Source organism: Ptychodera flava, chromosome 7 (genome assembly GCF_041260155.1).
Source record: "Ptychodera flava strain L36383 chromosome 7, AS_Pfla_20210202, whole genome shotgun sequence".
Classification (NCBI taxonomy): domain Eukaryota; kingdom Metazoa; phylum Hemichordata; class Enteropneusta; family Ptychoderidae; genus Ptychodera; species Ptychodera flava.
In genome coordinates this window covers 23,452,374-23,471,673 of record NC_091934.1, presented here as the reverse complement: position 1 = coordinate 23,471,673, position 19,300 = coordinate 23,452,374, and the positions used below count along the sequence as shown (strand labels likewise).

The following is a 19,300-nucleotide window of genomic DNA, read 5'->3' as shown; positions in this document are numbered from 1 at the left end:
TATTATGATTAGCATACAGTAAAGTTTCATTTTATGAATTTTCATGAATTTGACACCAGTAGAAAATAGTCAGCTGTAAATTTAAAATCGTTGATTCCTAAACTCTCCATCATCTCCCTTTCAAATAGCATTTTATTCTTTGATTGACAGTTAAATATCTGAAAAGGCAAATATTTTTAAAGTATCAAATTCAATCGATTGATTTTTAAAAACAATAAAGAAGATTGTACGTATTTTACACTTTTACAATGAACTATACTTTGAAATTACATTTTTTCGGGTTCTTAGGGAGTACTTTTCATGCTCCATTTCCATGGAAACGGATGTGGTGACCCCCATTTTTTATTTCATTTTTTGAAAGGTGCTGTATTACGGAATGTATATACCAAGTTTCATGAAGTTGACACCACAATAAATTTTGAGGTTAATTCGTAGGGCTTCACCTTCAAAATGTGTATGTAGCATCTCAATATGGCATGTGTCTACCATTTTCAGTGACATTCAATGATCCTGTTTTATATATTTTAATTGTCAGTGAAGCTTTAAGCCTACTAACCCTAAGTGTTTATGTACATCCTTATTACTGTCTGGAAATATTGGAACTCTGTACAGGAATATTCTGGTGGGGAATCAACTTCAGATGTGTTGACCACCATGGATTACCATAATTATATGTGGCTCCATTGGCTTGGTAATGGAAAGTTGTCTTTCAGTTTAAATCAAGTTTGTGTTGGACATTGAATGAAAGGCCTGGATCTTTTCATTTTCATTTTACTCCAGCATGGCTTGCTGAGATGGGTTATCTATGGTATCAGAGAAAGAGCCATCATCTATGAATTTATTCACTCAATTACAATCATTCTGTGAAATATTCAATGTTAATGGGTGTGGCCATTTTTTGGATGCGATACATACCTATATACAATAAGTTATCTTGAGTGAATAACTGCATAGCCTAAAAGGTATTGCTGTTACTGATTGCTGAACATCTACACACAACATATATATATATATATATATATATATATATATATATATATATATATATATATATATATATATATACAAGTTGTACCCAGATATCTATATATATACACACACATATATATATATATATATATATATATATATATATATATATATATATATATATATATATATATATATATATATATATATATATACAAGTTGTACCCAGATTGCTGAACATCTACACACAACATATATATGTATATATTGATAAAAGTGCAGGATTTATGGGATACAAGTTGACCCAGACAGCGCCCTCACCTTCTTGATGGAAGAGCTGTTTGATGGCGCTCTCCTGGGAGTTGAAAAATAGCGTGGCCATGTCGTTGTAGTATCCATCTTTGCAAAAGTAACTTCTCAGGGAACTATCCACGGAGTCATCCGTTAGATTTGTACCATTTGTCACGTTGGCCTGCATTGAGCCCTGTAGGAAAAATATGTTATTTGCCACCATATTCCACATTATAAATTGCTAAATATTACCTTAGGTAATATTTAGCAATTCTTTGTTTGCTGTCCGCATGCTGGTAAGTTTTCAGAGAAAATTAAGAAAACAAACACAACGTTAACACTATTACAAATAAAAATATTATTTTTCCAAAAGAAACAAAAAATTACCGCAATTATACGGTGTCGCTCAAATTTGATCAGAATTGGTATATACCAGTATGGGTTACCAATGATCAACAATAAATGTTGTTTCTATCTGTTCAGTGGAGGAAAATTCTACGTTGATGTTATGGCAATGATTTCTGCACAGTACAACCAGAAAAACAACAAGAAATATTTAAACCAGAAAAACAAGAATGACAAAAGTAATTAAGGTCTAACTTTAGGTACTGGAGGTCAACTTTAGCAACATGCATAGCAGAAAAAAGCCCCTCTTAGTTTAGTATAAACGGTCTTCCCCCATCTACTGTCTATGGTTGCAGCTGGTCTGTTAATATGTAACAGTTCATAAACAATGACAGGAAATGAGTCAAGATCAGTGGAGTTGGCCTGTTTCTCACTGCCATGCCTCCTGCACATTTGCAGGATTTCACTTTTTTTTACCTCATTTGCACATTTTTGACACTGATGTGTTCATCTGAACAAATTCACATCTCAACCCCTGCATCTACTTGTACACCAAATACTGAGATGGTAGCTTTGGCGGTATGGGAGCCTTTGTGTGTACCCACAAATATACAGACATACAGACATGCAAATCAGATGCAAATGACTGATTCAGCTTATACGATAACCTCACATTGGTACACCAAATGTGCGCTTATAAAAAATGACCTTATGTTAATACACTTGTATGTGCTTTCTGTCTGTGTTTGGTTTTTTCCCTGGCTGGCTGGTAAGTTTTTCAAAAATCCAAGAACGGCAAACAAAGATTTTTCTTTAAATGGCCTTATGGTAATATTATGATTAAATACTTTTAATAGAGATGATATGGATCAAAAGGTAATCTTATGGCTATCTATTGGCAATATAAACAGTTTTTGCTTGACACAAAAAGTATGTCAACTTTGTTCTGAGAACTCATATTTTTCCTTTGAATACTGCTGTAATCGTACAGAAAAATTTCAAATTCCATGAAATTAATTGCAATGTTATCATTAGCTTTCTTTTAATTTGTTGGATGTATAAACTTACGTTTGTGATTTCTTTACACTGACCCAAGGTCATGGCAGCTACAAAGGCCAAAGTAGTTGTCACCATGGCAACAAACATGGCTTCAAGAATTCTGAAAGCCAAATCACAAAGGTGATGATAATCCAACGTCTAGAACATCATTCATGTTCTTCAATACTGAAATGTCTTAACTTTCACAGCATATTTCCCCCGTTTTTGGTATTTCCCCTCTTCTCTTGATCACATAGTACACGAAGCATTGTATTTACATGCACCTATTTGTGTATCCATTGTTCATTTTTTTGACCTGTCTGTCTGTCTGTTAGAGAGAAACACAGCACTGAAATGCTTTGAATGTTCTACTGTGTGACCGTCAAAAACTTTGTTATTAGATGGCGTCACATCTTCTATCAGTGCCACATGTAAAATCAGCAGTACATTGCATTCTAAATTGAACTGCAGAGATCGGTCATGTTGTAGTGTCTCTACACACATGTATTTGCTTTTCATATACATCTTACAACTATACCACTAGAATATCCAATACAAGATACTTAACAATCACAATGCATAACTTCTTCTGGCTGACTATGAAAAGTTTTAACATATTCCAAATTTTGATCTGAAATTATTTGAAATTTGGAACTTAACTCATCAAAAAGGTGTCAACATTATAGAAGCTATAACTGTCTATTAGCAAATACATTATGATAAAAGGAAACTTTGCATGACATAATGAACTAGATAAAGCCTCGTACATTATGGAGAGCAAAGTTTGCTTAAGTCCATTATGGGCAGTTTGTGGTAATTTATATATTATTTACAGTTTTGGCAATGCCAGTGACTTTGTAGATGTAGAAAACATTTTGGTGCAAAATACTGGATAATTGGATATATTTTCCGTAATAATCTGGGGGGCTGACAAAGCTGTATGATAATCAATTTTACAGAAAACCCTATCTCTAGTACTTTGAATGGCTCAAGGTGACCTTCTTTACTGTATGCACAACAAGCAAAGCCGTAATTAGAGCCAGTCGTAATTTTTGTTTCAAATGACATGGTCATAATCACCGACCACTTTCTCTAACACATCAAATACTTCTTACCGGACACCTCTGTTTCTGGTTGTGATGTACTTCAGTCGGTGTTTCGTCAAAGTTGTGTTCAGTGAATTGAAGAGCGCTCCAAGCAGACCACCCACTACTCCCATAACGATAAATATCAGCAAATCTACAACAGTCCATAAATTACACTCTCCTTCATTTCCACACTGAAAGAAAAAAAAGAAAGAAAATGAAGTAAACAGACAAGCTGTGTACATAAATCAAGGTGATAAACATGTCCAAGTAAATAAATACATGTTAATACAAATACACAGTGAATAAACAAGGAACGTTTGAGAAATATGACAGAAACTAAAGCTAAATTTTGAGTAAACAAACATATTATAAACAAAGAAATAGGTAAACTTAACAAAGCGATAAATAAATCTCTAATCTAATGGAACAGAAAACAAAATATTGACGAGTAGATTTATTTCATGTTAACATTAAATGGAAAAGACCATGTACTGACATTCAAATCAGTGATGTTATAGTACCATAGTATTTTTGCCTGTACTCTACAGGTATCTTTGGAGAAAATGAGAAGAATTTGACATAAACCCTTTTTATTTATTTTTATTTTGGACCATTCTTCTATTCTAATTGCAATGTATTAATTTGTGCACAGCTTGAACAAGCAAAACTTGTCGGGAGCAATGTTGATATATAAGCTAACTGATCGCCCTCTACCATGTGGGTAGTGGACAGTTTTTATGATTAGCTTCACATTGTGGTATGGGACCACGCATTAATACATGTTGAAGAGTAATTATCAGGGGTAATGAGGTGACCTTGCTATTGTCCGCATTTCCATTAGATAAGTGTACTTTTGTAATATATATAGGTATTTTTTTAGGGAATATTACTGAGCGTATTATATGTGAAGAGCTCTGAAGGACAGACACTTTTAACGTGCTACAGTATGTGTTACTACATGCTACTTTTGTTGTTTTTATTTTGTGAAATTGTCCACTTATGTCATCAACAATACATTGTGTGAAGCACACAAACACAGTGTGTATTTAGTTGTGTATCTGTGAGGTTGCATACTCTCCAGTTTAAAGCCCCATTTGCTATACCTTTTTTGCTTTTTTTTCGATAATGGCTTGAAATCAATGCAACTTAAACAAAAGTGCTTACTGAAGTGTGAAAATAGGAAGTTGTTCAAACTTTGGTGATGAACACACAACTCTAACAACTTAATAATTTTCAAGTTGCAACTCAAATATGGCCGCCACAAATATACTGTAAGGAACTGATTGATTGAGAAAATCCACCATAGTTTGAAATAGTGACATTTTCAAAAACACTATGGCTCAATATCAGATCCATAATATCTACCTGCAAATTGGATTGTATTTTTTTGGTAAGTAAAATAATAAAAGCTACGTTAATGGGGCTTTAAGGTGTGCAAAGTGGTATCTGAACCAGTTAATAACATGCTGTTTAGTTATAACTAGCATACCAGTTCGCAGAATTACAAAATTGGTGTTAGGTATTCCTGTAGGAAAAAGAATAAAAAGCGCAAAGGTTAGGTCCTTACCTTGAAGACACCAAAGTCTATCAGACCAGGCTGATCCAAAGCTCCCCACTGTTTATACTCAGCTCCAGACAGAAAGAAGTTCAGAGTGAGTGTTGCTGACATGGAGCAGAAAAACTGGAATGTAAAGGGAATAAGGAAAAATAATGCAATTTTACAAAGGTATTTAATTCCAGAAAATTGTAAAAGACTTTGACAGGTCAAAGGTTCAAATCTCTGAAAACGATGTCAACCAACCTTTTAACACTTACACTATGGTATCACCCTGTTATTTTGTCAGGAGCGCGATGGTTGGTTGGACTGTTCCACTGGAAATAGGTGGGGTTATGAGTGGATTAAATGTTTTCCATGCAGCTGTCACTATCATTAGTGACAGGAGTAAATGAGAATCTGAGAATGGTGTATACTGCTTCCATTGTGTACAAAAGTTTTAATCACCACAAATGTAATAAAAATGTTTGCAAAACTATCAGAGGCAGCGTGCACCGCCAGTATTCAACACGTCATCATCTCAAACAAATTTATGTGACCTCCAACCCGGTGCAGTGCCGTTTTTATCCCTTGCCGATCTTATCCCCACGCCTGTGCGGACTATCCAACTTAGTTTCTAATCATATTAAAAACAACCTGAATATCTACCGGAACCTGAAGCCATTTTCTGTCAGATGTTTTTATTTTCTTGTATGGTATATGACTTTTGAGTCGCATCTCATCTAAGCTTGGGGTATCCTTTAGGCTGCATAATATTTACGCCTGCCATATTTGATGCAAAAATATTTCTAGCATGGTAATCGGAATGTGTTAAGCCTTTAACGTCTGTCATATAAATGTCATGTTGAGAATTGCATGTCTTTCTCCCTTTAGAAAAATGCTGATATTTTGGCTAGTCACTGAAGAATCAATAGTCATGGCACCATGGACAGATTTTCACCCAGTTTATTTTTATCAATTCTTAAAAGTACAAAATATTTCAATACCATTGAGAATGAAAATTCAACATTACATATCAATGCATAATTTACTATAATAGTTTCAATAGTTTTGATTTTATCACGAGGGTCGAAATCAGCAACAGTACGATTCAGGAGCTAAAGCTGTCAATCTATGCCCGGCGAAGTATGTGTGGGGATACGATCAGCAGGGGATAAAAACGGCACTACACTGGTATAAACATATAATAAAACCCTACATAGCTTCCTTCCAAAATTACCATGGGGAGTTGCAGACGTCCATTCATACAGTGGGGCATCTTTAGAGAATATGTATATCATCGTAAGCTATTGGTACTATTGTGTTCCTCTGAGCTTTCAGCCAAAAACAAACAAACAAGTGACACAAAAGATAAATATGTTCATTCATATGGAAGTATGTACATATGGTAATATCATAAAAGACTTACTGTTCTCCAAGTCAGGGACTGATTCCAAAACGAGGATCCTTCCTCTAGACTGAATAAAACACCTCCAATGGGGGCGCCAAACGCAGCTAAGGGAAGAGAATTACAATACGGTATGGTAGACACATGGCGTACTTGTGGTAGTAGTACAGAACAGTAGTAGCAGTGACACCATAGAGAACTGTTCCCATTCCTGTTTAATATCACACTAGGGCTGAGCCCATTTAGCTCGTGCAGCTATTAAATTTCAGTAAGTTACAGTTCACTGTTTGTAGTAGATGGGTTTTGGATAAAGATATTTTTAAGATAGTTTGTCACAGAAGTTGATAGCCTTGTGGCCTTACTGGATGTGCACAGCTCACTGAGACCACAGTGGCCTGTGATTTGATACAAGGTGAGGACCACTGTAAGCATTTGAAACAGAGGAAGTACGGAAATAAAATGGCCGTAATACACACATACATATATCACAGAGTTCGGAGAGGGTGTTGCCTCACAGGAAGGCACAGTTCAATAAATCTGCATAAATGGCTCCCACTACATCTCTGAATTCATACCTGCTATCCTCTTTGCATCAGAATCAATCTTCTGTGCGTTTTGGGGTGCAATTTCCAAGGGGACCCTTGCTATCAACGTGAAACATTTCTCCCACAACAGCTGTGGTAAATTCACTGGAATTCATTTGTTGACACTGAATATTGCACATTCTACTACATGTACTGTTTCAAAGGCTATGGTACGTTCTATTTTGATTTACTGTGCGGAGATGAAGAATAGAGCATGAATATATAAATGTAAATATTGTTAAAACAAAATTACTGCAACTGTCCCATTAATAGCCAGCAGAAGCATGCTATTGACTGTGATAAAATTACCTGCCACTCCAGCAGCTGCACCACCGGAAACAAAATCCCTCTTATCCCTGTGGAAAAGATGGAAAAGATGGGAGAACACTCCTAGCTGGACAAGCAATTTCCATGGCAGATTTTAATACACTTCCTTTACTGTTCCAGAGCTCTGCCCCGATGCGGTGAAGTGAGCATGAGTGGAAGATTCAATTGTAATGATTCTGATGGGAATCCCTTTGTTGTGTCTCAAAGAAATGAAATACCACCTACAGCATGTGACAAGTTAAACTTAGTATGACCCATTGGGTATGTACTTCACTGATGTTGGATCTGTACACTGCGGTCACAGGGGTGTCTGAGTGAAAAACGTTACTTGATTCAATGGTCATTACACTGTTTCTTTAATGAATATGGCTGGGTATCCATTTTTCTATGAAACATGCCTACATAAGACAGCTCATTACATATTACTTTATGCAAATTAATGCATGCGCAATGAACACTGATTGGTGCTTTACTCCTGAGTACATATGTACTGGCAATGAAACAAGATCAAGTGCGGCTCTCTATTCCATACCTGTCCGTTCGGAAATATGGAAAGTTGCACTTGCACCTCTTGAAGGTGATACTTTTAAACTGCGGAATACCAGCGCCAATGATGGCACCGCTATGAATCATGGGTCCTTCCTTCCCAACAAACAAACCTATCAAAGAGAGAGAGAGAGAGAGAGAGAGAGAGAGAGAGAGAGAGAGATAGAGAGAGAAAGAGAGAGAGAGAGAGAGAGAGAGAGAGAGAGAGAGAGAGAGAGAGAGAGAGAGAGAGATAGAGAGAGAAGGAGAGAGAGATATTCATGCAAGATTACCTACATGTATGTACAGTAACACATAAGGTATACTTTACTTTTCCCTCGTGAACAACTATGATACAATCATCTTGATACAACATAAAAAAAGGCACCTATCAACTTACAAGAACACCAAACATACTAGTACTCTATATACAGTACAAGTGTATAGTTTGTGCTCTGACAGGTGAAAAACGAAATACGTTAGGTTTCATTTATTACTTTTACAGAGTCCACACACTCAAAGTCAATTAAACTTGAAGAACTTTTCAGCGCTTTTCAAGGACTTTTGAAGTCCACACTGCCGAACTCGAAATATTTTCATGGTATAACATATTTTTACAATATCATTTACATATTATCACTTTTAGGATTTAATTCCCCATCATTTCACGATTTTCAAAAACCTTTGGTGGTTTATCTATTTCCCAAGGTCAATTCAAATTCAAGGACTTTAAGGGACTTTCAAGGAGCTTTTAGACCCTGTTTTTGACCAACAAGCTGTGAGGTGACAAGTAACTAAAGGGTATGAAAGGCACGCACAGCTCGAACTCTGCATTGAAAAATCTTGTTTTGTCCATCACAACTTCTAAAACTAGAAAGGAAATACACTTTGTCAGTTCATGTTGATAGAAAAGTTAAAATATATCAGAAACACTCTGGAAAACTTAATAAATTTACAATGAAACAAAAACTTACCCCCAGCGACACTGAAGAGAACACCCGTTGCCTTGGATAGCAGTGTTTTCAATCTGACAACATGTGGTACCTTGACACCATTCAAATAACATTTAATTTCAGGAATACCAGAACCAGCAGCTATGGGCTACAGAAAGACGCATGATAACTCAGTCAGTATCTGTAACTGTGGACAATTTTTTCAAGTGCATTTTATATGTAAGCAATAATGTACCCCCTCCCGGCCCATAATGGACGAAAGCAAACTTTGCACGACATGATTATACGAGGTGAAGCCAAGTACATTATGGAGTGAAAACTTTGCTTGAGTCCATTATGGGCCGGAAGGGGGTACATTATTGCTAGTATTTTATAGTTTGGCAATACCAGTGAATCTGTAGATGTAGAAAACATCTTTGTCCATAATGCTGAATAATCTGATACATTATCACTAATAATTTGGGGGATGACATCAAAAAATTCACTGGTTTTGACAAAGGTATGATGTAATTCAGTATACTGTATCGACAACACTATCCTTGGTGTACCAGTACTTCACTGAAGTAAGCTACTATTAGGGTGTGTCAAGATATTGCATCTCTGTGGGACATGCATTGCTATTGATGCCAATTACGTCAAGTCTGACGTAAATCAGTAAAATTTACTGACAATAAAGCCAAATACAGCCTGTGCTGGCATGCTAAGTTCTGAGTGCATTTCTACATCCTAAAGGCAGTGGATGCATTTCTACATCCTAAAGGCAGTGTATAAAAGAAACTCTGGTGTATTCCCGTGAGTGAATGTGAAAGACTTTGTCATGAGTTATGATTTCTGGGCTGTTGATACAGGAATGTATTACTGTAAAATCCCTATCAATTTGACCACTCTATTTTTTTCTCAAAATGTAATTTCATTGTACCCTTATCAGTAAAGTCAACCACCGATGGGAATTGGGACATTCTAAATCTCTAATAATTTGACCAGCCAATCATGACCATTTTATTTTTCAATAAAATACACAGAACAATACAATGTACAGCATAGAATGTTGAAGTCAGGACTTCAGGAAAGTCACCTTTATATGTTTCAATCATCCAAGATGGTAAGCATATCACTTATGAACTCTCGAAAATGTTGAAATCCTTAATAATTCAACCACTAAAAAAATTATTTGGGCTGGTTAAATTTCTAATAATTTGACAATTTAAAATCGTAATTATTTTTTCTTGTCGAATTAATAGGGTTTTTATGGTGGATTAGATCCAGTTTTTCATGAATGGGGAAGTGCCTCCTCTGTGTTTATTTACAGAAGTAGTACAATTTATTTATTATTGTGACCTGAAACTCTTAAGTTGCCCAGCCATATAACTGATAACATCATGATAGCTGAGATTCATATCAGCTGCACCAAAAACTATTTTTTCAGTTTTATTCAAGTGTTTTGCAAGTAAACAAAAACTGCATTACATCATACTATGGGCAGGGCGGCATGTCAACAACTTGCCACACTTGAGACAGGAAGGTCACAAGATCTGAGAGACGGAAAGGTCAAAGGTCGAACGGGAGTGACTCACCTCCAAGGCCACCAGACAGCTGGATATCAGTACAAAGCCCACATTGAATGCAAGCAATATCAACAGTGATATGACCAAACAGCCATGGAGACTGCAACTTTCTATCGCTGTCAATGGCGTTAAGGAAAATAATCAGTCTGGAATGTTTCCTTTGGAGTGACATTTCAAGCTAAATGCTAGATTGATGTATTATTTGCCCTCACTGGCTCAACCTGTTAACCCCCAGCTGCCTGTGAACAGGTCTGCAATCACCATTGATAAACAGCGGGTTTGGGCCAAACCAAGATGGTCAAAGGGTTACAAGAATGTGAGAATAATAAAGAGTAAATGAGGAGGAATTAGATGTTTTGTATTCAGACACTCACATTATGGTTTTCATAGATGATATCATCATTGATATTAATGGCCTTCACAAAAATTCCAATCAAAATCATGTTGCAGTCCACAGTCCTGTAAATTTCCCATAATTCATTATGATTTGTATCCTCAGAGATTCCCCAGAGAAGTCTACCAGGTCTCCCATGTGTAGACAAATTCATAGACTAGTTGTAAAAATTCTGATAACGTACTTTTAAGGACACCATTCTACTTTGCATTTTAAATGATTTGGAAAATTATGCAAGATTGAGAGAGGAGATAGCATTTTTGTAAAATTTTCCACGGATTGTGTCCTCAGCCATACAGAATAAAGTGATGGAAAGTAGGGAGACTAGTTGTACCTGTTTTTTGAAACAAAAGGATATTGATGTAAATGACTTCCATGGATGTTTAATTAATGGTTATTTGGAAACTTCTGCTGAAATTTCTAAACGTATTTTTATTTGATATTATTTATCAATTATTCTGATGCTGCACATTATTGTTTGCCTAAAGAACTGAAATAGTTATAAGAAAAGTAACCTTCAAGGATACAAATCAAAGAGAATTGTGGGTAATTTATTGTACTGTGCAGTCAACCTTTATAGCAGAGTGTGTGGTTTTGCATTTTTAAGATAAAGTTGCTTAGCCTGGAAGAATAAGGTGACAAGATGTATATTTCAGTTCATATTTGATTAAATTGATACAGTGTTTTGGCTTCAGGTTTTTGGAACATACAGTAGTATTGTACATGGTCTGGGAACCCTGGTGAAATTCACCTAGGCACGGGTAGCTGCATCTTTCACAAAGGGGATCACAAATTTGTGGCAATATATGGTTGTGCCGAAATATGTTGCACTTTGAAACATGTTCAAACAATGTCTGACATATTGTCATCACATCACATCACTTTGAGGTAGGATGCGCATCTGGGATAGAGATATTTGAAATCTCAAACTTTTACAATGCTGTTTTGGTCATTTTGAATCTCTTGGAGTAAGTAAAATTTTCGTCCTTTCACGGAGCAGATTTATTTTTCCCCATTAAGTTAACAGAGAGATGGTAGCCATTTGGAATTTCAGATGTTGATAAATACTAGGTATACATTTGTTTTTCTAATACCAACTTTTGCATGGTGACCCCTGTATTTTATTCTTGATTTCGAAAGAGAAAAGTTTAACGTTTCCTGACAGAAAATTTGAGCGAAAGTTTATAACTCTTTCAATTTCGATGCGCATACTACCGTAACGGACAGACACTTTTATGGTAGCTTGAGGGCATGTTTTGTATGAGTCTTGTCGATCATGATTGTTAACGGACATAATTGAATGCAAAATTATGATTTGTGATTGGTTAGCAATGATTGCATACCAGTTGTCCAATGCACCATTGACGACCCTGGCACACAATAAACCATAAGAGGGTTCTCATGAAACTGGACCTGCCTTTCAAAAACTCACCATAACCACAAAAACATGGGACCGACTGACAAAGGATACATATTCCAACGGTGTCAAACTTCCATTTACTGAGTAATTTCACAAAGAAGTCTATGAAGAATGCAATCTGAAGAAAAACAAAATTAAGGAACATTATGATCCAAATATGTGGATCATGAAATGAGTACAGATTTCTACCACCAACTTTTCAAATATTGGTTAAATTTGGCATTTTTTTTACATCAAACAATTTCAGCCATCAGATAAAATGTTGACTAGTACCGTATTCCTCCGATTCTAAAACCCCGCCCGATTATAACGCCCCCCAGGATTATTTTATCGATTCGTAATTGGCTGTTAGTTCGTTTATAACGCCCCCCAGGGGGGTACACCCAAATTCTGACTGGAACAATAGAGCCATTGTCATGTAATGAGACAAGGATATCCGAGACACCTACGTTGCTTATCAAAGTCACAAACAAGTGCCAAAGTGAAGTATCAAACCTCAAAACAAGCACACTATTATTTGGTGTTGGAACATTTCAATCGGGAACGGTTCTATCGTTCCTGGCGATAAAATTCCACTTTGATTGCGCTATGTAAATAAACATTATAAGAGTTGGGTTTTTGAGCGTCTCCATCTAGTACAATGCCGTCTTTTCGTCACTGTGATGAAAAAATCGTTCCTTTCCATGGGTATCGCGAATGCGCTCGACGGAAGTGAAGACATATTTCCGAGGAGATTCCGGTACTCGATGACGACTTCTCAAATGAAGCCGTAGGACTCGTGTTTGATGACAAGGGGGAAGATGACGATATAGACTTCGACGGGTTTGACTTCGATGAAGAGGGCAATTGTATCGACAAACGCGACATCCGAAGTTTCTTCCGCGCATGAACTGAAAATTCTTTGAATTTCTTTCGTTAATGTTTTATCAATTTTGCACATAGTTTTTCTCATGTAATAAATGTATTTATTGTTTGAACGGCATTTCTTGCTTGTGTGTGTCCTTTTCCTGAACTAGTCCCGGCAATGAGTAGGCGATAGTGTAACAGATTTTCAAGATTATGCATGCTTTCGAAGTCTTGCGAGAGAAAAATACGCGACTTCATAAACGGCCCCATACACTTACAGTTAGAACAAAAACGTGCATGTTTGTACCATATTTCGAACAGTTGATCATAGATGACTGAATTCCACATCAAGAGACATTTCGTTCATCGATACAAATAATAAAATACTTCAAAGATTTATTGCCAAAAATTCAATTCACCAAATCGTAAGCAGATTGGCGTAGCAATCTTTCGTCTCGGCCATGGCCAGCCGATGTTTCAACACTTTATCAGTTCGAGCCTAGCGCCTGCCTGTTCGTAAGATCACATTTCGTTTCGAGATACGGTTAGACTTTTTGAAACTACCGTAGGAGCAAAACAATAAACTCACAACGTGTAATTGATCGTTTATTTTAAGGAGTACGCTAATTGAAAATCGTAAATAGAAAACATCGGACGGACACCACCACATGCATGTGCTGAACAGAACTTTACCCTGACCTCATGCACTAACACCTTTGACCTATTGCGTGAATTGACCAATCACAGCCAGCGGAACTTTAGGGACTTTCCCTTTACTCATTGTCTGACCTTTGCGGCCATGCTAAAGGGAGCTAGCTGCTGCTGAGGAGCGCAACGAAGTATCGTGGTGATTATCTATACACGAAATACGAACATTTATTGCTATCGTATTGTTTGGCAAAAGAGGGTATGGCAAATACGCTAAATTTCAAAACTTGCAGATCTCCATTAATTTATACTGTAGGCCCTACAGTTTCGACTGCCAGTATCGACGCAGCATGGCCATGAGTCGATATCACAAAGTATGAGTTGCTTTGTCTGCAACGCTCGCGTAAATAAAAAAAAACATTGGCATAAAGTGTGCATAACATTGCATTAATTTGCATAAATTAACTATGACGTTCGATTTCGCGTTGACATCTGTTTATACAGCCCCCCACATCTTTCCCGTCACCTATGGTTCTGAAAAGGGGGTTTTATAATTGGAGGAATACGGTACATGGGGGGAAAACTGAGGATGGGTCCCAGATCTTTTGGTTACTAGCCTGTGGGCTACTGGATAAAGGGTTTGTAGATCTCAATATGGTCCTGGCCTCATCCATGCATCTTCAAACAATCACGTCTGTAAAAAATTTTATATACCAGGTAGATTACATACGACATTTCATTTACGGTTCTGACTAGCTATACCTCATAATGGGAAATGAACCTGGCATTAAAAGGTTTCAAAGTAAATAAATGCCGGAAGATATACTTACAAGACCTGTAAATACTCCGATCAGAAATGTTGTAACCCATTTCATGGCTTCGAGGGACTTGACAGACTTCTTGTCTCGGCTCTCCAGCATCTGAGCACATATCTCATTGTGACACACATCATAGTCCAAACTCTGAAAAATATACATACTGATGAAAACTTTGATGTTTTGGGTTTTACGACAACAAAACACTACATGGTGTATGAACAACCTTTTCCTGTATTAAATGGGGATGATGAACCATGATGTATCTAATCTGTAACAAATAAACTATATTTTAGGGCAGTTGTAAATGGACTGTTTATTAGAAGATCATGACCTTTGAGTTCATTTTGTAATGTCCACCAACATTTTCATTTGGACAGAATTGGACCATCTAATTTGTTAAAGTGCCCACACAGATCACCATATGAAAATTATTATTGCTATCTCTGCATAGCTAAACTTTAGCACAATGATATAATGGTTACAAATCACAGATATTACTTACTTCATAATCCTTGCGTGGAAGATGATGCTCTTCATGGTTTTCCCAAGGACAGTCTGAAAATAAATTTCACATCCATCAGTTTATTCAGTGTTCTCCATAGCTTGAAAAACAGTGGGACGGCCATTTACATAACAATATACAACTTGCATATTCTTTTGTTGTGGAAATTTCTTCTTTTATATTGCTATTAACATATGAATAGATTACTTCAAATACACAGGGGGGTGGCCTACCCATCAAAATTATCACCTTGTGGAGCACCCTGTCATTCCGTGAACAGGGTCATGATTGAATGAGCACAAGAAGTAATACGAACCCACATTTCTTTTATGAGACATACGAGAGGCAAATTAAAAACTACAACAGAATGGGGCTCTCACTGGTTGATATGATTTGCTTCGAAGTAGCCACTCTGAGGAAAGGGAGCTCTGGCTCCTTGTTTGTTTGTTTATGTGTGTTTGTTTATTTGTCGTGTATGATTATTTCCATATTCAAATAAAGAACCATGAAAGAGTTGTATTTTCGTTCATGTTTGTAAATAAAGAATGGTGTTTGTTTGTTTATTTGTTTTTGTTGGTTTACTTGTCAATAAATGATACTTTGATAAGTTTCCAATTCAATTCTATGCATGAAGTAAAGCATACCCCACCTTTAAGGAGTAAGCACCCATGTGTGTCCACCACTCTCTCTGAATACTCACCCTTACAAACAAACATACATTTAAGTCGCATTCACTTCACGCACTCCAGCTGTGATTACTACACAGAAATTCAAGTGAATTATCAAATATTTGTAAAGACAAGTCGAAGTTCAGCCCCAAAATCAAATCATAGCTGTGTAGTAGGACATGTTGATTTCCATTCAAGGTTGCAACAGTTCCTTCCTTTGCATAATACACTTTGTAAAAACTTGGCGTATATGATGTCAGTAAAACTGTTCCAATATTGAGTTCTTCTGTTTTGTTTGTGATTACAACTGCTGGGATATTTGCTGGAAAATTTTACAGTCACTGTGCAGTCGTTCCATTATCTGCAGTGGCTTGCATCATGCATGGATATGTATCAGTAATTTGGTCAATTGACTATCACCAGATGATACATCCTTGTCCATTCGTCAAAAAAAAACATGCTTGCATAAAGCTTATCTTTGGTAATATTCTCCACTCAGTTCCTGTTTTCTGTTGAATGGCATTGAGAGAAGACTACTTCATGTTATGCACTTCCTCTGACTTCCCAGTCTACATATCAGATCAGTTTCAATGTTTGCTTTCTGATAAACTCCAACAGTTTGAAATTTGTATTTGTCCAATCACTCCTACTACCTCCATGGTCCAATCAAGCTAACCTATGTACACGACAATGTTAGGTGACCTCACTGTCTGTGTGGCTCAAATTCGCATGAAATTTTGCAACAAAAAATTATAGTATGCAATTATAAAGGGTATCTGAGCTAGCCTTGTCGCCATGACACCTAACATGAATAATGGGGGTACTTCTCACGTCTCTGCTTATTTCCTCGTTGCATGCCGGGAATGAAAAACTTTTCTCGTAGTGTGAAGTACCACTAATTTGAAATTCTAAACACCTGCTTCACTTCCTCAATATTGCGGGTGTTCGTAGTGGATGGCATCGGATCGGACGGCAATATTTATCCACAGAAAGTCTAAGTTTACTGTGTATTGTCAACAGCTATTGCGATACGAGGAAAAATACAAGCGATAATAAGGTAACAAAATCGAAAGCTAAAATTGCTGATCATTCAGTACCGAGTTGAAACGAAATTGAAGCGAAAGATCCAGTCCGTCCGTTAAAGGTATAGTGCTCCGGTTTCCTAAACCGAATCTTGTTTGTGCACAATTTTTTCCTGTCACACTCAAAATAAATATAAACACGTGCTCCATTCGTACGGAGGTAGTAGCGCGAACAAACGTAATACGTAATGTATGGATATTGATATACTTCAGCAGGTTTCAGATTTCGGCAGCGTTACCCACGGCATGATGAGAGTGAGAATGGGTTTTACTCGGCAATATTGTGATAAGAGGAATCAGAAAGCGGCTACAGAGAGTCAAAATCATCGGCGTAAGGTAACCAAGCGGTGCCTGAATCGTCTTGAGCACGAAAAACTTCGGGCGGCCAACGTTGCGGCGACCGAAATATGGGGTGATGATAGTGAACACGCCCCCTTCACCTTCAAGAAACAAGGTTTCTTGGCAAGAACATGTGGCGAGCCGTTGAGCTAATTACCGCATATCTGTGAATGCACGCGGCAGATGATACATTGACCCGCCATTTTGGACGCTTGGGATTAAGAATTTGACAAACGAGTTTGAAACCTTACCATTTCTTCCGTGTTTTCATCTTGAGCGGTGCAACAACAACAGAGGCAGCAGCAACGATGCCTGTTTGCCGCCGCCATCTTGATTCTTCTGTGCGCGCGCACGGCAATGTTATGACTGACCCACTTGACCTAAAACAGTACAGGGCGCAGAGTGCTTCACCTCTAGGTAAGTTAAAGTAAATACCACCTAGAGATGCTGTCTACACGTTTAGGTTGAAATGCAGATGAGTGTCATTCTTTCTATTTCAAACATAATAGCAGATAATTAAAGACATATGGTAAATAATGACTGTATCGTTAGCCTATGCATTATGTACATAAATTATGACAATGTATTACTCATGTAATATTAGATTACATTATCTTTACAACCCACGTATGGCATATTTCATTTGTATATATGTGTTGTGCGGTTGCTTCTTACTATTGCTCTGAAACTTGGTGCTCCTGTTGAAAATCCTCTGTCCATTGACCCGAGAATAGAAAAAGTACGTCGGTGCCGTGCCTGGGCAATTGGTCCCATCCCGGCATGGATGTAAAAAATGGATTTTTTACATCCATGGTCCCATGTTTTCGAAGTCTAAATCCCATTACATTTACATTGTAAAGGTTATGTAAGGTATTTCGATTGCCATACATACCGCGGCCGTACAAGACTTTCTTCTGCTAAACTGGAAACATGTTTCAGGACGTCCCGGTAAGAATAATAGTAGAAACAAAAGAAAGAACGATAGGTAAGCTGGTGTCCATGTGCATTTTTTCTCCATTGTCGTACATCAACCTATGGCGCCTATAGTGGGAGAAGAAATACAAAGTGCTGAAATCACGGGCGTTTCCGATCGTCTCTTCGAGTAGCCCTAAGTTGTATCATATGTAGGGCCTTCGCGAACGACGTGACGATCGAAGAGCCTGTGTCTGAAATCAATGGTGTATTCAAAACGTAAAAGCAGAGACACTGCTGCCAGCAAACTTGGCCGTACTTGTTGAAATCTTGATGAAATATGCATATTTGTATTTTTAGGAACGATTTTCTTTTTTTTTTCCTTGTCAAAACTCATTTTTTCCTGAAACTGCTCGTTAGATTAAATTTTGTTGTGCAGTTCCTAGGGATAAGAGTCCTACTCGTAAGATATAATCAAGTCGTGCAGATACATCCCAAAAGTTTGTTTCGGAGCAATTTTCACCAATTTTGGTCAAAAATGTCAAAAAATCTTGTTTTCTGACAGAAATCATACTAATCCTAAATATGCATATTTCATTAAGATTTCAACAAATATGGCAAAGTTTTTCTTTGAAAATTAGGTTTTATTACAAATAGGGTTGATTGTTACAAATAGGGGTGAACATGTCACCCCTATTTTGTAACAATCAACCCTATTTGTAACAAAAGCAGTTTCAGAAAAAAACTTTGACGTATTTGTTGAAATCTTGATGAAATATGCAAATTTGTATTTTTGGGAACGATTTTCTTTTTTTTTCCTTGTCAAAACTCATTTTTTTCTGAAACTGCTCGTTAGATTAAATTTCGTTGTGTAGGTTCCTTGGGATAATAGGTCTTCTCGTAAAAGATAATCAAGTTGTGTAGATACATCCCAAAAGTTTGTTTCGGGCAATTTTAACCAATTTCGGTCAAAAATTCAAAAAATCTTGTTTTCTGACAGATGTTATACTAACCCTATGTGGGGTTAACTTTTGTTACAAATAG

The 19,300-nt window shown here is 36.9% G+C and overlaps 1 protein-coding gene across 1 annotated transcript in view; it reads right to left on the bottom strand.

The window, feature by feature from the left end:
- Window positions 1–17,673, bottom strand: part of LOC139136385 (H(+)/Cl(-) exchange transporter 6-like) — a 37,438-nt gene extending 19,765 nt beyond the window's left edge. Inside the window, 14 exon segments of the mRNA XM_070704109.1 lie at window positions 1,291–1,453; window positions 2,674–2,764; window positions 3,759–3,922; window positions 5,299–5,412; window positions 6,695–6,780; window positions 7,567–7,613; window positions 8,117–8,243; window positions 9,084–9,210; window positions 10,637–10,743; window positions 12,493–12,559; window positions 14,766–14,897; window positions 15,256–15,290; window positions 15,293–15,308; window positions 17,596–17,673. Of these exon segments, the coding sequence (XP_070560210.1) occupies window positions 1,291–1,453; window positions 2,674–2,764; window positions 3,759–3,922; window positions 5,299–5,412; window positions 6,695–6,780; window positions 7,567–7,613; window positions 8,117–8,243; window positions 9,084–9,210; window positions 10,637–10,743; window positions 12,493–12,559; window positions 14,766–14,897; window positions 15,256–15,290; window positions 15,293–15,308; window positions 17,596–17,673 (1,354 nt within the window).
- Between the last annotated feature and the right edge of the window lie 1,627 nt (window positions 17,674–19,300).